Here is a 19,497-nt window from a genome sequence, read left to right on the forward strand (position 1 = left end):
CTTTCGGATACCTTTCTATTATCTCAAAAATGATTTAAGAAAAAGAAGACAAGGCTTAAAGCATGAAACATTATATATTAATCACCGCTCATTAATCATTTACAAACCGTTCACGAAATCACATGGAAAACCGTAGCTCAAACAGTAGAGAAGAGATAAACCCAAACCGTTAAAGAAGCTCTTTTTCCATGTTAACAAAATTCTCTTCTCCAAAAAGAAAAGATAAAATAAAATAATATATATAAGTAGATTAAAAATAAATTACACGCACGCCACGTCCACGGCTCGGCTCAAAACGTGCGATAAAGAGTTTTCCCACAAAGCCATAGTTTTCTATCTAAGAATCCCTAACGTGGTTGTTCTATCATACGAAAGCCGGCCTCGAAATTGCTTTCTGCAAAATTGCCTAGCAAATCCCATCTAATTAAGTTAAAAAGGATTTTTAAAAGTAATGGAGTGGTAAATGAGTTTAAAAGGATAAAATAATATTTTAAAAGTCATAGCAAATGGTATGTTAAGGTCATTAGTTTTAGGAACATTTTAGAAATTAGTTTTTAAAATCTTAATTTTTTTTTTTGAATGTTTTTTAAAATCTTAATATTTTGAATAAAATGTAATACTTAATGAATATATTTTACAGGAGAATTTATATGATGAGTGCACGTGAAGTCCAGTATTTTGTTCAAAAAGTACAATGGGCCCACTTCAAAAGATTATCTAAACTGTTCATCTGTTGGGCTGTAACTTAAATTGGCTGTACCTCGTAGATCATCTCCATCAGATGATCTACGAGGGTACAATCTATCACATTGTCGCCCAACAAATGAACGGCTTAGATCATCCTTTCAAGTCGGCCCCGCTGTACTTTGTAAACAATACTGGACTTCACGGGTCGTTTTATTGAATGTGGACTCATCCACAAAAATTCCTATTAAAATAAAGGAGCGTGGAAAAATATTCCCATTATCCTCTTATAATATAAGCAAGGGGCCACTTAAAATTATTTGACTAAGTTTGGGGTGGAGTGGTAGACCAACCGACCCTCTTACGAAAATAAAATTCTAAAATCTCTATTTACCATGTTTTGATAATGAGCCGAACTCACCTTGTCTTTTATTATTTAACAATCTGTCAAAAGCTATCACGGATTCATAATGCCCAAAAAAACTCTCAGCAGCCACTTTAAAAAGAATGGACAAGCCGAATTCTGTTCATTATCATAACGTGGTAGTGCAAATATTGGTTCAAAAGCAAGGATGCTTATACAAGGGAAATGATATCAGCACAACCATATTTTAATAATTGCACATACCCAGCTTGTCATTTCTTTTTTAATGGGCTTGTTAGAGCTTTTCGGGAACTGCAATAATAACTTTTGACAAGTATGTTAAAAATAAAAGACAATATGAGTTAGTGCAAATATCAAAAATGGTTGTGCCCATATCACTCCCCTTGGGTAATCTCCGTGAAAAATGAAACCAAGATTGAAAATCGAATCTAGAAGGTTTGAACATTGAAGAAACCACAAGGAAAGGCTTCTTCCTCTAGAAGCTGTTGGAAAACCTAGAAAAATCCATCCGTGTTTTTCCTTATCTCCGTTTGGAGGCGTGTCAATATCAAAAACACAAAGGATTATATAAAATACCATCTCTCCTCCTACAAAAACCTTCAAACCGAGCTCCTCAGGAAATAGAAATGACGAAAGAAGAGCCTGCCATAGGAATTCCTTATCCGTACGCTTCGGATCCTCAGGGTCCGATTCAGGTCCAGCAAAATCAACAGAATCTATATTACGTGGGCCAAAACCCTTACCAGGCCGGAACAACCCCTCCGAATGCGGTTTTTGAGGATCCGAAGGGGATTCCTTTGCAGCAAACTATTTATAGAGACACTCCTGCTCCTTTCCAATGCGTTTATTGTGGCAGTTCTGGTGTCACCAGCGTCAGGTAACCTAGGGTTAGGGTTTTTAGTGTTTAGGGTTTTTTTTTTTTTTTTTTAATCTTGTGAAAGTTGTGTTAATTCCTTGAATTATGGTTGACATGATAAAATTAAGAATTTTGCTGATCTTGGTTGAATTGAAAAGAGTTGGTCAGTGATTATATAGAGCACTTACATGATAAACATGGAATGAAATCAAGATAATCATTTCTTATTCTAACATAACTGCTAATTTAATCTAATTGCCTAATGAGTGTTTATATAGATAGGAACATCCTAATCTAACCTAATTACCATGTCTGGCTTAGTTGCCTAGTCCAACAAATTACCTAATCTACGGCCCTTACAATCAACAGTCAAGATTCCCTTACGATCAAGGGTCAAGATATCATCTAGACTTTGTTATCTTTTTCTGTATTTCATAGTAATTCATCTGTGTGGTGCTTTTTCTTTTGAGTAGTATTACTCATTGTTTTGAATGAACATATTGTTAAGATCTTTCTTTGAAGTATGTATAGATCTGAATTCTTGGGATTTCATATTATATGTGTTTGGTTGATCAAGCAGATAGAGTGGGAAATATAAATTAAAAGATTAAGGATCTGTTTGTTTTAGATTGTGAGAACAGATTGTGAGTTCAAAACTGATTATTGGACTCAAAATTAAAAGACTCATGGCACTAAAATTATTTGGGAAATGGTATCTGGTGCTTAATGTTGCCTTTTGATAATGATCAGATGGAGCTGAACCCACTTACCATAAGCACCTGATGTTTTAACTCACTATTGCTGAACTTTCACTATGGTTGTTCCACTCTGGATCTATAATAAATAAATGATTAATTGCCCAACCTATATATTGGTAACATGATACAACAGCCACCCCCCCCCCCCCCCCCCCCCCCCCGGAACAAGTTAATGGTTTATTTATCAATCTGGACTATCCACTTAGTGGATCCTTCCTTGGATTGGGCTTGGGTGAAAACTCAACTTCGATTGGATGATACTATCTGATTTTTGGATGTTTTGGCTGATGAAGGCAGGTTTCCTATGCCTCCTTTTACTGTTAATTTGGAGGCTTTTGATCGGAGTGTTAGGATCGTCCAACCAAATGTATTCCCATTTCTTGGGCTATCCTAGGTGGGCTACTGTCCTAGAGCAATAAAAGGTTAGACCCACATCTATGTCAAGTTGTATCTCCGCTCAAATCCATGTCCGTAGCTGCTTACAATGGTTGGGTTCTTTTAGGTGCATGTGACTTGATATGGAGTGCTATAAAAGCTAACTTGTAGTTGAATAAATTAGAAATGATTTTCGCTGCGGAACCAATAATAGTTGTAGACAAATCATTTAGAGTGCTGAACTGGTGATCTTTTATAATATTTAGAAAAGGAATCTTCTATTTGAATGTTTTATTATCTAGTCCATAGACCGTAGAACTTAAGTGAAGGTTTCTGAATCTTCAAGGGTTTACTGATGTCTTGTTGGCTTGAGTATATTCCCTTTTTTTTTTGGTGTTTTGGGCCATAGGTTCAACCGTTCAAGTGGTTATCACGTAGATAACAACTCAGCAATTTGTCGAGAGGTGAAGGTTTTTAATTTTTTCAGTTGAATGCTTTTTCATCTTCATAAAACACCTTAATTTCAGATTAAATGAGACTTAGAGTTTTATAACAAGGAGCTACTTACTATTGACCTTTTACTCCATTTTTCTTGGATTGCTATGTTTTGGGACACTGGACCTTCCTGCACCAGTTATCCACAGCAGTGAGCAATGAATGTTTTTGGGACTGACCTCATTTAGTCACCAGTTCTCATGTCAATATTATTCATAGCACTTGACTGATTTCCATCAATAGCATTCACTGGATGAGAAGGGAACCCATGGAAAATCAGGTAGATTTGATGAGAACTCGGATCCGTTTCAATTTTCAGAATTTTCAAATTACCCATGTTCATATGGAGAAAATATCACTGCCAGTGATTTGAATGTTCACTGGAGTAGGCTGTAGTATGCTTTTTCTTTCTTCGGTTTGTTTTTGCAAGCTTTTGGTTGTTAGAATACATGCCTCCAAGCTATTCAAGGTAAGAACTATTGATTTTAATGAATTTAGATGATAGTTTAGTCAAGCATATATGAAATCCCGGGCTAGCAACCCAAGAGGGGGGGTGAATTGGGTTTCTTAAAAAAAACACCTTTAAAATGGTTTTCTAAAGATTCAATTCCTTATGTTAAACAAACTAATATTCAATGTAATAAACAAATAATAAGAAGTGAAGAAAGATGTTACAAATCTCACCAAAAAGAGATAAGGAAGCTTGAACAAGGAGATTTTTATAGTGGTTCAAGAAACCCCCTACGTCCACTCTTCTCAAGATTACCATCCTTGAGGAATCACTACAACACCAATCTCCCTTCGTGTCCTAGATCAATACCTTATGCACCGAGCTTCCAAGCTCCAAGGGTTTTGACAACGGTGACCCTTTCCACCATTTACAATGTAGAATGATAAGAAGGTAGATCGGTCACTTTTGCCTCTTCAAAGACTGATAGAGAGTTGAAGATCAAGCTCTCACCAATCACTCAGCAATAAAATAATAATAGCCTAATCCGACCATCCTTAAGTTGTAACAAAATCAAGGCTCTAAGGCTCTGTTCACTTGTTTTCCTGGGAAAGGAAAAGAAAAGGTTTCCCGGGAATCTGAAGTGGCATTAGGAAAAGAAATCTAGGGAAACTGTGTAGAAAAAGGTTTCCCGCACCTGTTCACGTGCGCAGGAAAAGGTTTCCCGAGAAACTGCTTGCTCACCTTTTTTCACTAGTTTTCCCGGGAAAGCAAATCCGACCAACATAGTGGGATTTGGTTTCCTACACTTGTGAGAAAAGAGACATTTCCACATCATTTTTGGCAATTTCCATGTCATTATTTGACATTTTCCATCTAAGCTCTTTACTTTCTCAGGAAAGCAAGTGAACACCAGAATTCTGTCTTGTCAAGGTCTTGTCAAGGAAAAAAGAGGCTGTTTTCTAGGGATTTGCTTTCCTGGGAACGCAAGTGAACAGAACCTAAAGGATTTGCATGAGTATTGGCTTTGGAAAAAGGATTCTCAGTTGAAAGCACAAGTTTGAGAGACTAAAAAGTTATTAAGAGTTGATTAGAACGTCATTAAGCATTCTATTTATAGAGATATTAAAAAAACGAGCTATTAGAGTGATAAACATCTCTCTCGGTTGACCTTCGGTCGATCGAGCTTGTAGTCGTTGGGCTTTCTAAAAAAGCCTCAAAACATGGTTTGATCGACCGAAGCTCACATACTGGATGTTTTCTTTTCTTTTTTTTGGGCCCAATTGGCCTTCGGTCGACCGAGCCAGAACAAAAAAGAGTTTCATTTTAAAATCCAATCTTTTTATTTTGTCTTCAGTGCTTTTTGGTTCCTTAGGTTTATTTTGAAAATTTGAGTCCTCTAAGGTGCCTTGAGTTTTACTTTGAACCTAAGGAGGATGGATATATATTCTAAAACAAAGATTCTTGTCTTAAACTTCATTGCCTTGTAACTGTTTGGATATTGCCTTTGCTTGTGAGAGTCTTCAATTGAGTACAGCTTTGGCTTCCTTTTATTGTTCAAGCAATGAACCATCAGTCGAGCTCTTGGATTTGATTTGCAATCTTGATTCTTGAGCCATGGATCTTGTGGTTCAAACAGCGTCCAATTTTCCTGGACTTATAGAATATACTTGCGCATATGAAACATTAGTCCAATATGATTATTGACCATCAATTCTGGTTTGTAATTCATCAAAACATAGGTGAATGTTGAACACTTGGGCTAGCAATATAAGACCAAAATTTATTTATTTAAATCATTTTTTTAAATGTATTTAAATCAGTTAATGTTTGCTGAATCTATGATTTTTCCTCTTAGTGGACATTGTACAGTTTTAATGCAAAACTAGGAAGGATGGAAAACAAGTAAAAGATACAGTGATCTGTATCACCTGAGCATAAATTCTATAAAAAAAAACCCTAAATCAAAATTTTGCTCCAAAGGTCTAGCTCCTTTTGCCACATTTTGCATCGACAAGTGAAAACTACTCCGATTCAAGATCTTTCTGAATTTTTTGATGTTTGAACACAACGCAGATCAAAACCAAGCTTGGCTGCCGCCATTGGTTGCATGATGCCATTTATGCTGGGAGTTTGCTTCCTTTGCCCGTCTATGGATTGTCTCTGGCATAAGTATCACTACTGCCCAAGCTGTGGAGAAAAGGTACAAATGTCAATGCCTTTGGTTCTTTTTCATTTCCTCTTCATACCATTGTTGTTATTGTTTGGTGTTCTTCGTTCTTATTTGGTGATTTGATGAACTGAAAATTACTTGTCGGAATGTGGTAGGTCGCTGATTTTGAGAAGTCAGATATATGCCTTGTCATGGATCCGCCGCACTGGACTGAGCGGAGTTTCGCAGTGCCTGCCTAATTCTCTTGTGTGGTTTTATGATGTGGTGTGTGAATAAAAACTCAATAGATGTGTCATTAATATTGTATAATCATTTGAATGGTAATGTGCAAATGTATTTGAAATTGAACATGACTGGATACTATTGAAATGGTTTACATAGCATAGCAAGCAATATCTTGCCTTGGATAGTCAAGCAAAAATCTTTAGAATAGGAGGAGGAATATGTGAAATAGGAAGCAATTTGTCAAGCATGCTCAAAGGATTAACCTTGGGTTTTGGCTCCTTTATGCATAAAGGAGTGTATTATTACAGTAGATTCACTAGTGATCTAAACTAAATTCACTAATATAGAAGTTCTGCCTTGAGTTTTTGCTGGATTGCTGCAGTTGTAAACAATGCTCACTTTGGATCAATAAGAAAATGGAGAAATATCTTTGTGAGTCGATTCACACTCCATTTGTGGATGAGGCTATTGGTCATGCCCTAGATCACTCATTTCCTCCTTGGCTTGGAGAGATCCATCACTCATTTTCCTCTTAGGCCGTTTGTTTTCAATTTTAAGAACTTATTGAGAGTTCAAAACAGATTATTGAACTCAAAATTAAGGCCCTGTTTGTTTTGCATTTTGAGAACTTAATTGAAAATGTGAGAGATTTTACACCCTCCGTTCGGAATAGGGGGATAGTACATCCTCCAATTGGATTCGCAACCTTCCATTCAAATCTGGGATAAATTACACCCTCCAACTGGATTATGAGGGATATTACACCTTCTAAGTGGATTTGAAACCTCCATCCAGAATTTGAGGTATATTTTCCCCTCCAAATAGAATTTTGAGAGATGTTTCACCCTCCATCTAAGCATTCCTCACTAATGGCTCTGAATCATCCATTGGCACGATTATGAAATTCATTGACAGATAAAAAAGCGTCTAGACAGAGACTAAAAAGAGCCAAAAGGTGCCATGTCTGCCCAAGTAGAATGCTGCCCAAGGAGAATGAATAGCTACTTCCACAGGATTCACTCCTAAACTTTGGTCCATTTCCTACCTAGGAGCTCCCACAACCTTATGGGTCGATTTATGGTAGGATATAGCATCTACACCCATTTTTATACCAACTACTTTGTCAAATGAGAATTACTAAGGGTCTGTTTGAGGCACCACTGTGTCCTAGTAGAATGTAAGTAGTGGGGTGCAACTCGGGTCGGGTTGGGTCGGGTTGAGGCCAACCCGAACCCGACCCAACCCGGGATCTCTGGCTTAAAAAATTATTAAAAAAGTCAGGTTCACTCGGGTCGGGTTGCCCAAGCCCTCAACCCGAACCCGACCCGAACTCAACCCAACCCGACTTTTTCCCGGGTTGAACCTATCGGGTTCGGGTTGAGCCCGCCCAAGTTGCACCCCTAGTAAGTAGTGAACGGGTGGAGTAGTAGTCTCGTGGTGGAATAGTGGTGAACCCCCGGAGTTTTTCCTTGCCGATAAACTTAACTCGGATGCAGATCAAAGGCTATGCAGAGACCGCGTATAATAGGCGCCGCCCTTGATATTTTATCTGGTGTCATTAGATCAAATATCAACGGTGGCGCCATGATTACACGGAGCAATGCCTGGACACCAAATATCTTTAACCAAAAAAAGGGCGATGATAATTTCAAACCCCCCAAGCCCCCCCCCCCCCCCCCCCTCTTCTCCTCCTGCAGTACGCATTCGCCCCACTTTTAACATGATTTGACGCCAAGAAGACTTAAAGTTGCCCACTGTTCACGTTATGAGGGGGGTGAATGCGTACTGCAGAGGGGGTGAAAATATCATCGCCCAAAATAAATGGGAGTGTGGCTATCACCTCAGTTAAGTACTCAATAAACAGAGACTTCGATAATCTACACAGAGGTTTCCATATCATTTTCCTTGGTAAATCAAAGTAAAATGACATTTTCTTTCTTTTTTTCCTAGCATTGTTTGGTTGCAATTTACCAAAAAATGAAAGCAAAGATATGGGAATATGTTTTCCTTTCCTTCTACTTATATATTATGCACATCCAAACAGTCCCACATGGAATGATAGTCACTTGTTTTGATAATGTTACTCCCATACTTTATATAGGGAAATGATTTCAACACAAACATGTTTTGATACAAGACGCTCATGTTTCTTGTCTTTTATATTTGAAGAGCTGTAAAAGGGAAAAATATTCCAAAAAGCACTTACGTCACGTCACAATTAAATGCTAAAAGACAAGATACATGAGCGCATGTATCAAAACGTAGTTGTGCTGAAATCAATTCCCTTTATTTATTGTCTGTTGATAGCTATTTGAGAAATGTAAATCATTAGTAGCTGATTAGAAATCCAATGTGGGGGATGGTGTATCGGCAGCTGATATACTACTTCACTGGCAATATATGGTGCTAAGAACAGATTGAATATAGATCCCAATTTATATCACTGCTATAACTTAAAACTCAATTTTCATGGAATCCACATCTTGTCAAGGTAAAGTGGCTGACCTCACAGTCCTGATCGATCAATGGTAACAGCATTACCAATCAACTGAGGCAAACCAAATCGAAATTTGGATCGAGTCTCTGAATGTGCTAATAAACAAAATAGTGTGCATATGTAGACAGACTTGCCTCGCAGTTTCTCATTAACACTATAAATTAGAAATGAAAATCCATTCTAAATTTGGAAAACTTCTGATTTCATTCATAAAGATGTGTCCTTGCCTCAAAACTGGTATGAAATAAGGCAGGCATTCATCGGCCGAATAATGATCACCGTCTTTTCTTGCTTCCTTTTGCAGCGCTGGATTTTGATGGGGTTAGAATCAAGTACACAAACAGGCATACAAACGAGAGCACCGAAACCAGAGATCCGTATTTTGCTAACAGCCTCTGCAGTTACAGAAGTGGTTCTCGATAAGTTGTATAATACGAAAAATTCGAAAAACATCAAACTTCAGAACTAAGAGACTGAAATATTTAAAAAAAAAAAACATGATTCTTACCTTTGCCTGAGGATATTTGGTTGGTGTATATGCAAGTTCATGAAAAAACAGGCCATGAGATTAGAGATGGTCAAAGAATGTTTACGAAGTGAAAAAGACGATAATGGAAGGAGCTTACCCATTCGAACTTCTTCTCTGGAGGCCTATCAGCAAGGATATCTAAAGGCTGTATGGGGGTTGAATAAGCCTCCTACAAAAGGCAACTTACAGAAGTAAAGATCACAAGCGAATTATTCTTTAAGGGACTGGAAAATATTACATTAGTTTCTAAGTAAATTAGGAGGAATTCAAGCAAACCTGCAGTGCGGCTCTTGATGGGATACGGAATTTGATAATGGCAGGCGCACTATAGAACACGCCTTTCACTTGGGACTCCAGTACGAATGAATGAGAAGCCATAGAACCGCTGCCAATTAAGCAGAGATTATATTCAACTGATTTAAGAAAAAAAATAACAATGAGTTTTCTGATAACAAGGTGGTGACGGTATGATGAAACTCACGCATCGAGCCTTTCCCATGATTTAGAAGTGTTTCCACTGACTAGATCAAATACATCTTGAGCCCAGCTATAGTCACTGAGGCTTACATCGTATGCAGTCCTGGAAGAATTTTGAGAATAATATGTTTAACAGCAAAACTCATATAAGATGCTAATCAAATACTTGAGAAGCAGTAATAATAAACATGGGTTCATACAAAATCAGGGAAGCGGTATAAGACAAAAAAAACACCAAAGGAACCCTAGCACTAAACATTTGGCTTCATCAGCTGAAATTTTCTGGTTTTATCAGCTACAAGGAATCAACTTGGTCGGATGCACAAATAATAGTTCAATGTTTCCAATTATATTATAATTTTCAACAAGATACAACCACCAAAACTCAGCCTCTAATTGAATAAAAAAACTCAGCCTCTAATGGAATAAAAACAGACTGCGAGAAGAAGCATAAGGGCAAGTTTCTATTGATTTTTGTCTTAGAATTTTAACAAGACATTTCAGAGGTACTGACAAATAGCTGTTGTTGGTAAAATTGCAGGATGGTACAAAGGTCTCAAAAGATCATCAAAAGCATAGCTGAATCTGATTGATGCTCTAATATACAAATGTGGTGCAGGATAAAATTACTCCTACCACAAGTGGGGTTTAAATTATTGGTAAGGGATAACTAATTTCAAGATGATCGTTACCATTCAAAAGAAGAAGAAAAAAAGATGCTAGTTACCAAAGTCCAACCCTTAATCATAGGTATCTACACCAATAGATTGGCTACAAAGATCATGCAAAACTAAGGCTAATTTGGAGTTTAAATTATTGTCATGGGATATTTAATTTCAAGATGCTTGTTACCAAGGTCTGTCCCCTTAATCAAAGAATCTACGCCAATAGATTGGCTACAAAAACAGTGTAAAACTAGGGACAACAAAAAACCAAAGCAATCATTGTTAAGCAAAGAAAGTAAGAAGCTATCATACTTGGATAATTAAAAATATTGGATACTTTAATAAAGATACTTATATTGGAACCTTGAAAATAATATATTGAACGATTAAAAAAAAACCCATACTAGCCTTCCATGCCAGTATCTAGGTAACATAGATTGTAAGAACCCTTCCAGAAACATTTACTATACTCTAAGCTGCAACCAATGTTTCAAGCCCAGTAATTCACAGTAAGCAAGCTGTGAATGTTGGTAACCTATAGAAGTGCAATCGAATCAAACATATGCTACCAGATAGGCTGAAATATTAAGGTCTAACATTGGATGGGTAATTTTTTCTTGAACGAATGACAAGCAAACACTCACATCCTACTCCTTTTACCCTAATCTTCCATCTTGAACAGAGGCAGGAGGCCTTGAAGCAGACGGGTTCCGCATCTTCGAGCGGCAGTCATCAACACAACCACCAAGGGGGGAAGAGAATGGTGAGCTCCATTCGATTTATTCATGTCACGAAGGCAACATCAAGTGGTTTACTGCCAACATTGGGTTTCATCCAAGAGATAGATTTCAAGTCATGGTTTTTGCACTGACAGTAGTTTGACTAGTTTCCTGATGGAAACCAATATAGTTCAAACATGCACCCTAATTTCAGGTAGTACCCATCAGCAATGATGAACTAGAATGACTGATCACAAGCTGCTATGTCTTCTACATGTTTCCATTTTCCTTTCATGAAGCAACTAATTAAGTATTTTTTATTAATAATAATATCCGAATGATCGACATAGCATATATTTTCTCTCTTCTTTTCTTCTTTTTTTTTGTTTATAGGCAACAATGCAGGGACAGATCCTGGGAGATCTAGTGCCCTTTAGGAAACACTACAGTTATTTTACGTCCCAGTACTCCTGCACAACATATCCGGGGCTTGACTTCTATTTATGGAGAGGTCTCTGTGAACTCAAAAGTGTTTTGATGGGGGAGCCAAATGGACCCAACTAAGCCCGGGCTGTGGAGCTAATGTTCCCGAGCATTCATCCAATATGGCTAATCCTGAGGAAGGCAAGTCACTTGTCTAGTTATCTCTCATCTCCTTTTGATTAAAAGCAGTCCTTACAGGCGATGGGGGAACCAACTAATGGATGAAAGTCCCCCTCTTTCTCAAGTAAAAGTGATCAGTAGACCTTCTCTTCTTTGCTTACCTTGAACTGAATTCTTTGTCTTAAACAATGCTCCTCATAGTCCAAGGCGTATGCCTCTCGAGCCCTGTGCATTTCTTCACACACCTCAGAAACATTGAACTGAGGCACACGCCTCAAAGGAACACACACAAAAACGGTAACTCATGGTACCATACATCATCTTTTTTATTTTTTATTTTTAACTGTAAGCCCTATTTCATAGCCTATGGCGTGTGCCTCTAGAGCCCTGTGCCTTTCTTCACACACCTCAGAAACATTGAACTGAGGCATACGCCTCAAAGGTAACACACACAAAAACAGTAACTCATGGTACCATGCATCATCTTTTTTATTTTTAATCGTAAACTCTATTTAAAGTTGTCTTTACTGAGGCATACGCCTCAAAGGTAACACACACAAAAAGGGTAACTCATGGTACCATGCATCATCTTTTTGTGATGTGTTTAGACAAGGGGGTGGGAGGTATAATATTTATTTCATATTTGGTGATTTTGAAGAGATAAAAGCAAATAGGTTTTGCGTGTAGAGAGGAAAAGAGAGTGGAGATTATAATATGCATTTCATATTTGGTGAATTTAAAGAAATAGAAGCAATTTGGTTTTGTGTGTGGAGAAAGAGGGGGGCTATAGTATATATTTCATATTTGGTGATTTTAAAGAGATAGAAGCATTTTGGTTTTCACAAAGATTCCTAGCATTTGAAATATTTCATCAATAGAAACAGATTCAGCCAAGTAATTTACAAACAATATAATCAAACCACAGAAATCATATCCATAACCAATAAGATATAAGGGTCTAACAATCTGTCCACAAAATTATATAACATAAAATGTCTAACTATGGCCCAAATAAACTAGGTGTGAAGGTATGTAGGTATGATGATATAGTGAGGCAGAAGGGGCTGGCCAAGGAAAACAAGGTTGTAATCCAATTGTGAGGCACCAAAAAAGCAGCGAAAAGAAATGTGATGAAACAGGGTATATGAGGGTGGTACATGAGGGAAGCACTTAGCTTGGTCATGTAGGCTTCGGCCTCGAAATTCGAAGTGTCCTAGGAGCCTCCGAGAGTTGCTGGCAATAGCTGTAGCCACGATCAGTCAAGGCACTTTTTCAGCAACCAGGGGATGGATAAATTTGAGGGGAAAGATGGGAGAATAGCAGAGGGCAACAGCATGGTCGGGATCGGGAAGAAAAGCTTCCGTAATTGCAGGCATAACAGCAAGGATCAAACAGGGGAGCAAGGCTGTCAAAAAAAAGAAAAGCAAAATTAATGTAAAGAAAGGGGATGTAGGGGTATAGTTGCTGTAACAGCAGTGGCACAGCAGGGGAAAAGAGAGTACAGTTGCAGCAATAACAGTACGAAACTGTCAAAAGAAGAAGCAAAGGTTGGGGGTGAGGAACAAAGGAAAGAAGGGACGGAAACGAGACACTGCCGACCAGCAGTGTGTTGGCCAGTGTAGAGAGAGAGAGAGAGAGAGAGAGAGAGAGAGGAGGGGGGGGGGGGGGGGGGGGAGGGGGGGGGGGGCAAGGGGAAGTGGTGTTGCAAGGCTGTCGGCTGCAGCCCTGTGTGTTGGCCAACAACAGGTGAGGGAGAGTGGGTGAGGAAGGAAGAAAAGAAAGAGGAAGAACGAGGAAGAAGAATGGAAATCAAGGGAGGGAAGAGGTAGGGGATATACCTTGCGGATAAATTTGCTAAAAATATAAATAATTCTTAATAAACAATGCTGCTAAAGTATAAAGAAATCCTAGAATCTGTGTTGCATGGATTCGAATTCGTATGTCGGGATCCGACACAGATTCGAGGTGTCGGATTCGACAAATCCCAAAAAGTTGGATTTGTGGATCCGGTAATTTTTATTAAGTAAAATTAAAAATTAAAAATTATAATTTTTGAGGGTGGAGTGTTGAAACATTATTTTTATTAAGAGAGTAGAAGGATGAGGGGAGTCGATGTTTGAGGGTGGATGGTCAAGGCACTATGGTTTTTATTAAGAGAGGACGGATTGTGCTTTTATAAATTAAAAGTTACGAAGAAAATCCGTCTAAAGGGAAAATATATGGGATTCACATTTTAAAAGAGATGCGGCTACGAAAAAAATAGGATTCGTTCGAGACGCGGCTACGACAAGAATCCGGGTGTGTCCCACGTGAATCCATGTCTGATTCGCTTGTCGACACGGATTCGGCAAAGGGGGCAAAGAATCCATGAAACGTAGCCTAGAATATAGTCTCTCCAACAACGATAAAAAAAGGTAAAAAAACTGATCAAGTGGGCAAATCACATTAGTAATGAAGGGGGAGGTGATAAGTTTAGGAGATTTCACTAAACTTGAATGCTTTACAAAGAGAATTAATGGTGCTTATATAGAGCACTTACATGATGAACATAGAAAGTAAATCAAGATAATTGTGGAAGGAAATAATCCTAATCAAATCTACTTTCTAATCTCTCTTGCTTTCCCCTTCTAATCTACTTGCCTAATTTATTTAGTTGCTTCATTTAGCCAACTTACCCAATCCACCTCCAAGATGATCCAACGGTGAGATCCCAACCCAATCTAACCGTTGGATCCCACAAATTCTAACATGCCCCCTCAAACGTATATGGATTGAAAATCGATATACGTTTGACAACAACAACAAAAATTCCCCAATACAATAGAATTCCCCAAATTACAAATGTAATCAAAATCAACCGATTTGATGCACACTTCCAAAAGTCGATGACGAAGATCCTTTGATGAAGACTGATGTTGCTGCCAATGATCATTGATGATGGTTACTGAATAAGATGCCGCTTGTTGATGTGTTGCGAAAAGCCTCGGAGGGCTGAATCAAACTCAAGCCTCGATGGGCGAGTTATTATGGGCCGGTTTTGGAATACCGAACCTCATAAAAGTGGGTCACTATGGACCAAAGCCTTGATTGGCAAAAAGAAGCCTCGATGGGCAGGACATCATGGACCAATTCTCATGGAATGAGACATCATGAGTCGATCCTCATGGAATTTGAAACACTCTCAGGCACGAACCTCAAAGAATCGAGGCCCCTCAACTGAGTAGAGCGATCAATTTCAAGCACGCACCTTAAGAAAGGCACCTCAACTGAAATAAAAATTTGTGAGAAAAGGAGAATGAGATGAGTGACACAACAATTATCAATGGCAGTACGAACATCACAAGAATTTGGACAATGCAACGATTTTTTTTTTAAGGAGTGTTGATATCAAATTCGGGGGGTCTTTCACAAAGGATGATGCAAAAGGAATATTTGAAAGAAAATTGGCACTAGAAATGGAAAAGGGTGCCATTATCAATGACTAGATGTGAAATCCTTCTTAAGAGAACTGGATGGGTGTTGTTTTGCTAGAGGTAAAGGAAAAGGTGTTATTCCGATACATAGGAAGGGAGATATTTTGCCTAAGCCAACAGAGGTGGATGTCTTGAGCAATAATGGAGTGCTATTTGTCTTAAAGATGGAAGGGAGGGCACACCGAGTAAAATGGCAGTAAACTTTCTGTTTTGGAATTCAAACCTCATTTACATCCATATTGAACGGGAGATTAAACATTTATGAACCATCAACTTCCATCTTGTATTGTAGCCATCGTGAGTGCATCCACCCAGCAACTTGACTTCCATATGTTCATACGAGAAGAGGAAACATTTATGAACCATCAACTTCCATCTTGTATTGTAGCCATCGTGAGTGCATCCACCCAGCAGCTTGACTTCCATATGTTCATACGAGAAGAGGAATTTTTCAAAATTCAATCGGGGCATTGAAAAGTAGAGGCAGCGTGGAAATGCCATTGGAGTGGACTGTGGGCGCCAATGCCTTGGCTCACTGATTGGTATCAGGGGTCTGTATGGAGGTAGGATAGATAGTGGTAGCGGTTGCTAGATGAAACAAAGTGGGAAAGAAGAAAGAAACAAGATACCTATTGATTGAAACTGGGCGGGGCAGATGGCGCGCCGTCGTCCGCCGGAGGAAAATAATCCTAGTGTTGTGCTTAGGGCTTAGGATCGTTCTGCTCTGATACCATGATAAGTTTAGGAGATTTCACTAAACTTGAATGCTTTACAAAGAGAATTAATGGTGCTTATATAGAGCACTTACATGATGAACATAGAAAGTAAATCAAGATAATTGTGGAAGGAAATAATCCTAATCAAATCTACTTTCTAATCTCTCTTGCTTTCCCCTTCTAATCTACTTGCCAAATTTATTTAGTTGCTTCATTTAGCCAACTTACCCAATCCACCTCCAAGATGATCCAACGGTGAGATCCTAACCCAATCTAACCGTTGGATCCCACAAATTCTAACAGGGGGTTGTATTAGTGTTTTCTGACCATGTTGGTATGATGGACCCAAATGAAGGGGAAGAGTTTGCCCTCCTCATCGGCCTTCAATCATTTGTCATTGATACTGATGGCAGTTTAAGGGTTAGAGGCAACTCTTCCAATGTCATCTCTTGGGTTAAAATGTGTACCTCGAGCCCATAGGAGGTTCGCACACATTATCAACAATATCTTGTGCATTTGTAGGGGAAGGGAGTTTATTTTACTGCGCATCCCTAGAAGTGGTAAGAAGATTGCAAAAGTTCAAGCCAAGCGTGGTGTCCATAGGTATGATCTTCTTGTGGGGGAATTCCTACCATGTTGTCATCTTTTCTTTATCTTCGAATAAAAAAATGTCATCATCGCAAAAAAAAAAAAAAAAAAAATATATATATATATATATATATATAAAGAAATAGATTGAGAATATGTTTGCAAACAGGGATTTAGGGGACTTTGTCTAGCAGCATTTTCCTGGGAAGTAAAACTCTTCTAAAAGCGGTTAGGGAGAGAAGGAGAAGAAAACGAGGCTTAGTGGAGGAAGATTATCTTGGGCAAATGTGTGTGTGTGTGTGTGTGTGTGTGTGTGTGTGTGTGTGAGAGAGAGAGAGAGAGAGAGAGAGAGAGAGAGAGAGAGCCTTCTCCAATTCAGTTAGTGTGATATGCTCAAATAAAGTAAAAGCTCGTGCCCTCTTCACTAACCTGAAGCATTTGTCAAAGATATTGGTGGCAGTTTATGGGTTGAGAGGGATTCTTCCAATGTTAGCTCTTACGATAAAATTTGTAGATTGGGTCCATGTAGGCTGGTGCACATCATTGTGGAGATCGAGGCCAGCGGGGTCTCATCCCGCCGTCTGCCTCGAGGGTCCCACACATCAAGATCTTTTTTTTAATGGTGAAATTTTATTAAAAAAGGAACAAACGATACACCTCGACTGAGATGGTTGAGGGCCACCTTTAAAATAAAATAAAATACATGATCCCCTAAAGGTGATAAAAAACTGTCAACTCATCCCTCTCCTCCCCACACCAAGTTGAAGAAGTGTTTGACTCGTTGTCGGCAGAAAGAAAAACATGATGAAATGTGGTAGAGTACGCATCAACTAACCCTAAAATCTACTCAAATGGACACTCCTCAAACCCACACACTATTGGATCACATCCCAGGAGAATGGAATAGACAATGTAAAGATCCCACTAAAATCGAAGAGAACCACGGCAAAGAAGATCGTGCGTTGAATACCACTGACCTACCGGCAGACTCCTTGAATATCTTGTGATTTGTCTCCTTCCAAATAACACATTACCATAGACATGGAAATGCTCAAAAGAATCCTCCCTCTCCTAGGCCAGAGAGCAACTACCCAAGCCTCAAAGAGTTCAACAATATAATTCGGCTGAACCCAAACTACCCCATGAGCCCCAAACTGTCCTAAAAACCAGCAATAAGAACTTGCATAGAGGGAGGTATTTTATTTGCTTACTCCCTAAAATTGCTAATTAGATTGCAAATGCTCTTGTCAAGAGTGGTGTCCATAGGGATGATGCAACTTATCTCTTTTTCTTCGAATGCATTTTGTACTATCATCCCGAAAGAAAAAATAAGGAGCGGTGAGAGAGAAGGGGTGTTAAAAAATTAGAAGCAAAATAATAATAATAATAACTATAACCACTAAAATGAAACATTGTGGAAAGTCATTATATCTCCTAGACTACAGAAGTTTAGCTCCCAAAAAACAGGAAAAAAAAAAATCAGCCCAAATAATCCATGACAGAACTTCAGAGCTTCATTCTTTCTTTGAAGCCAAGATAGTTGTGCTCAATTCCAACCTGACTAAGCCAATATAGAAACTAAACCTAGGTGACAGTGATGGTTGATAAGTCAAGACCCAAGACTAAGCTAGATGGTTGATAAGTTAAGACCCAAGACTAAGCTAAATGAGAAAAGTTCTTGTTCAACCAAACATGGGGACAGAGGTGAACATCTGTTTCTTTTTTATTTTGATAATGCACACAAACAGGAACCTTCTTTCCATTGTCCTGGGTTCATTTCAGATTACTTAGGCAACAAAATTTTAGTCCGCACAACCCAAGTCTGTGATTAAGATTTACAATCCCTCCCACTCAGCTTTACCAAGACATCCATCCAATGTAATTCTTTTCCATCAGTTAAATGAATTCCCTTGTCACAGGTGTCTAAAGCACCAGCTAACTCCATTGTCGGAACAAAAAAGAGAGCGTGTGAGGGAACTATCACACCGCTGATAAAAAAACACAGGGAAAAAAAACAAGCACAAACAAAAAAAGTACATAGTTCATATATATTGTTCTTCTATAGCAAATAACTATATATTTCAGAATGGTATTCAACAGAGACCTTAAACTCAAATCCACAGAGAGAGCAGGGATGATTAACATGAAGCGGCGAAAACACAAATACATGGCAAAGCAGACCAACAAACAAGCAACTAGACTGACAGGTTGGATTACAATATAATTTGCCTGTGTAAACAGCAAACAACAGTATGATTTAAAGAGAAACAATAGAAAATGGAAAAAAAATGGAAAATCCTCTAATTCAAACTGTAACGAAATAATGGCGTAAAAAATCACAGAAATAGAAAAAAAAAAGACAAAAAGAAAATGAAAATCCAACATGCTTTACAATCAAGAACGAAAACCTAATAATGGTAACTATACCAGAGAAAGCATGCAAAAGAACCGATCCAAATTAGAGCGAGGACAGAACAAAGCTATAACAATAGAAGATGAAATTGGAGATTAATTGAAAACTTACGCAGATCCGCGATTGTAAATATCAATCGAGACTGAAACTTTCTCAGCGCCTGATTTGAGCCTCGAGAGGCTCACTTTCTTGTGCGCAACCATGAAAGGAGCGTCCGAGATCGCGAAAGATGCAGAGACAAAGAAGAATAGAACCAGGAAAAAGGGCAAAAGACTCTTAATTTTCGGATTCGCCATGGATCTGGATTTTTTTTCCTCGATGTGGAGACTATCTCGAGATGGTGTTGCAGGTAGGGTTTGTGTAAGGGAAGAAAACCCCAAAACGGGGTTATTATTAAACAATCAGGTATTTACTGCCA

General features: G+C 38.5%; 2 protein-coding genes across 3 annotated transcripts; one reads left to right on the top strand and one right to left on the bottom strand.

Annotated features, from left to right (window-relative positions):
• The first annotated feature begins 1,490 nt into the window (after positions 1–1,490).
• Positions 1,491–6,567, top strand: GILP (GSH-induced LITAF domain protein). The gene is made up of 3 exons (XM_077373196.1): positions 1,491–1,946; positions 6,078–6,204; positions 6,330–6,567. The coding sequence occupies exons 1-3, from the start codon at positions 1,696–1,698 to the stop codon at positions 6,411–6,413; spliced, it is 462 nt and encodes a 153-aa protein (XP_077229311.1). The 5' UTR covers positions 1,491–1,695; the 3' UTR covers positions 6,414–6,567.
• Positions 6,568–8,814: 2,247 nt separating this feature from the next.
• Positions 8,815–19,497, bottom strand: LOC143861798 (uncharacterized). 2 transcript variants are annotated; one of them, XR_013240023.1, is made up of 5 exons: positions 19,191–19,497; positions 9,907–10,005; positions 9,702–9,810; positions 9,405–9,594; positions 8,815–9,291 (listed from the first exon to the last, which is right to left on the bottom strand). XR_013240023.1 is itself a non-coding variant. In XM_077372728.1 (5 exons), the coding sequence occupies exons 1-5, from the start codon at positions 19,373–19,375 to the stop codon at positions 9,172–9,174; spliced, it is 585 nt and encodes a 194-aa protein (XP_077228843.1). In that variant the 5' UTR covers positions 19,376–19,496; the 3' UTR covers positions 8,815–9,171. The 2 variants fall into 2 exon arrangements, 1 of the variants encoding a protein (XP_077228843.1); XM_077372728.1 differs by having other exon boundaries at positions 9,523–9,594; positions 19,191–19,496.

This window comes from Tasmannia lanceolata, unplaced genomic scaffold, assembly GCF_043159265.1.
Source record: "Tasmannia lanceolata isolate RefF3 unplaced genomic scaffold, GAP_Taslan_0.1 ptg000037l, whole genome shotgun sequence".
NCBI lineage: Eukaryota > Viridiplantae > Streptophyta > Magnoliopsida > Canellales > Winteraceae > Tasmannia > Tasmannia lanceolata.

Coding starts and splice junctions, on each gene's coding strand:
- GILP (XM_077373196.1), top strand. CDS start 1,696: ATGACGAAAGAAGAGCCTGCCATAGGAATTCCTTATCCGTACGCTTCG. Junction 1,947..6,077: donor TCTGGTGTCACCAGCGTCAG/GTAACCTAGGGT, acceptor AACACAACGCAG/ATCAAAACCAAGCTTGGCTG. Junction 6,205..6,329: donor GCCCAAGCTGTGGAGAAAAG/GTACAAATGTCA, acceptor GGAATGTGGTAG/GTCGCTGATTTTGAGAAGTC.
- LOC143861798 (XM_077372728.1), bottom strand. CDS start 19,375: ATGGCGAATCCGAAAATTAAGAGTCTTTTGCCCTTTTTCCTGGTTCTA. Junction 9,811..9,906: donor TCATGGGAAAGGCTCGATGC/GTGAGTTTCATC, acceptor CTTAATTGGCAG/CGGTTCTATGGCTTCTCATT. Junction 9,595..9,701: donor CATCAAGAGCCGCACTGCAG/GTTTGCTTGAAT, acceptor TGCCTTTTGTAG/GAGGCTTATTCAACCCCCAT.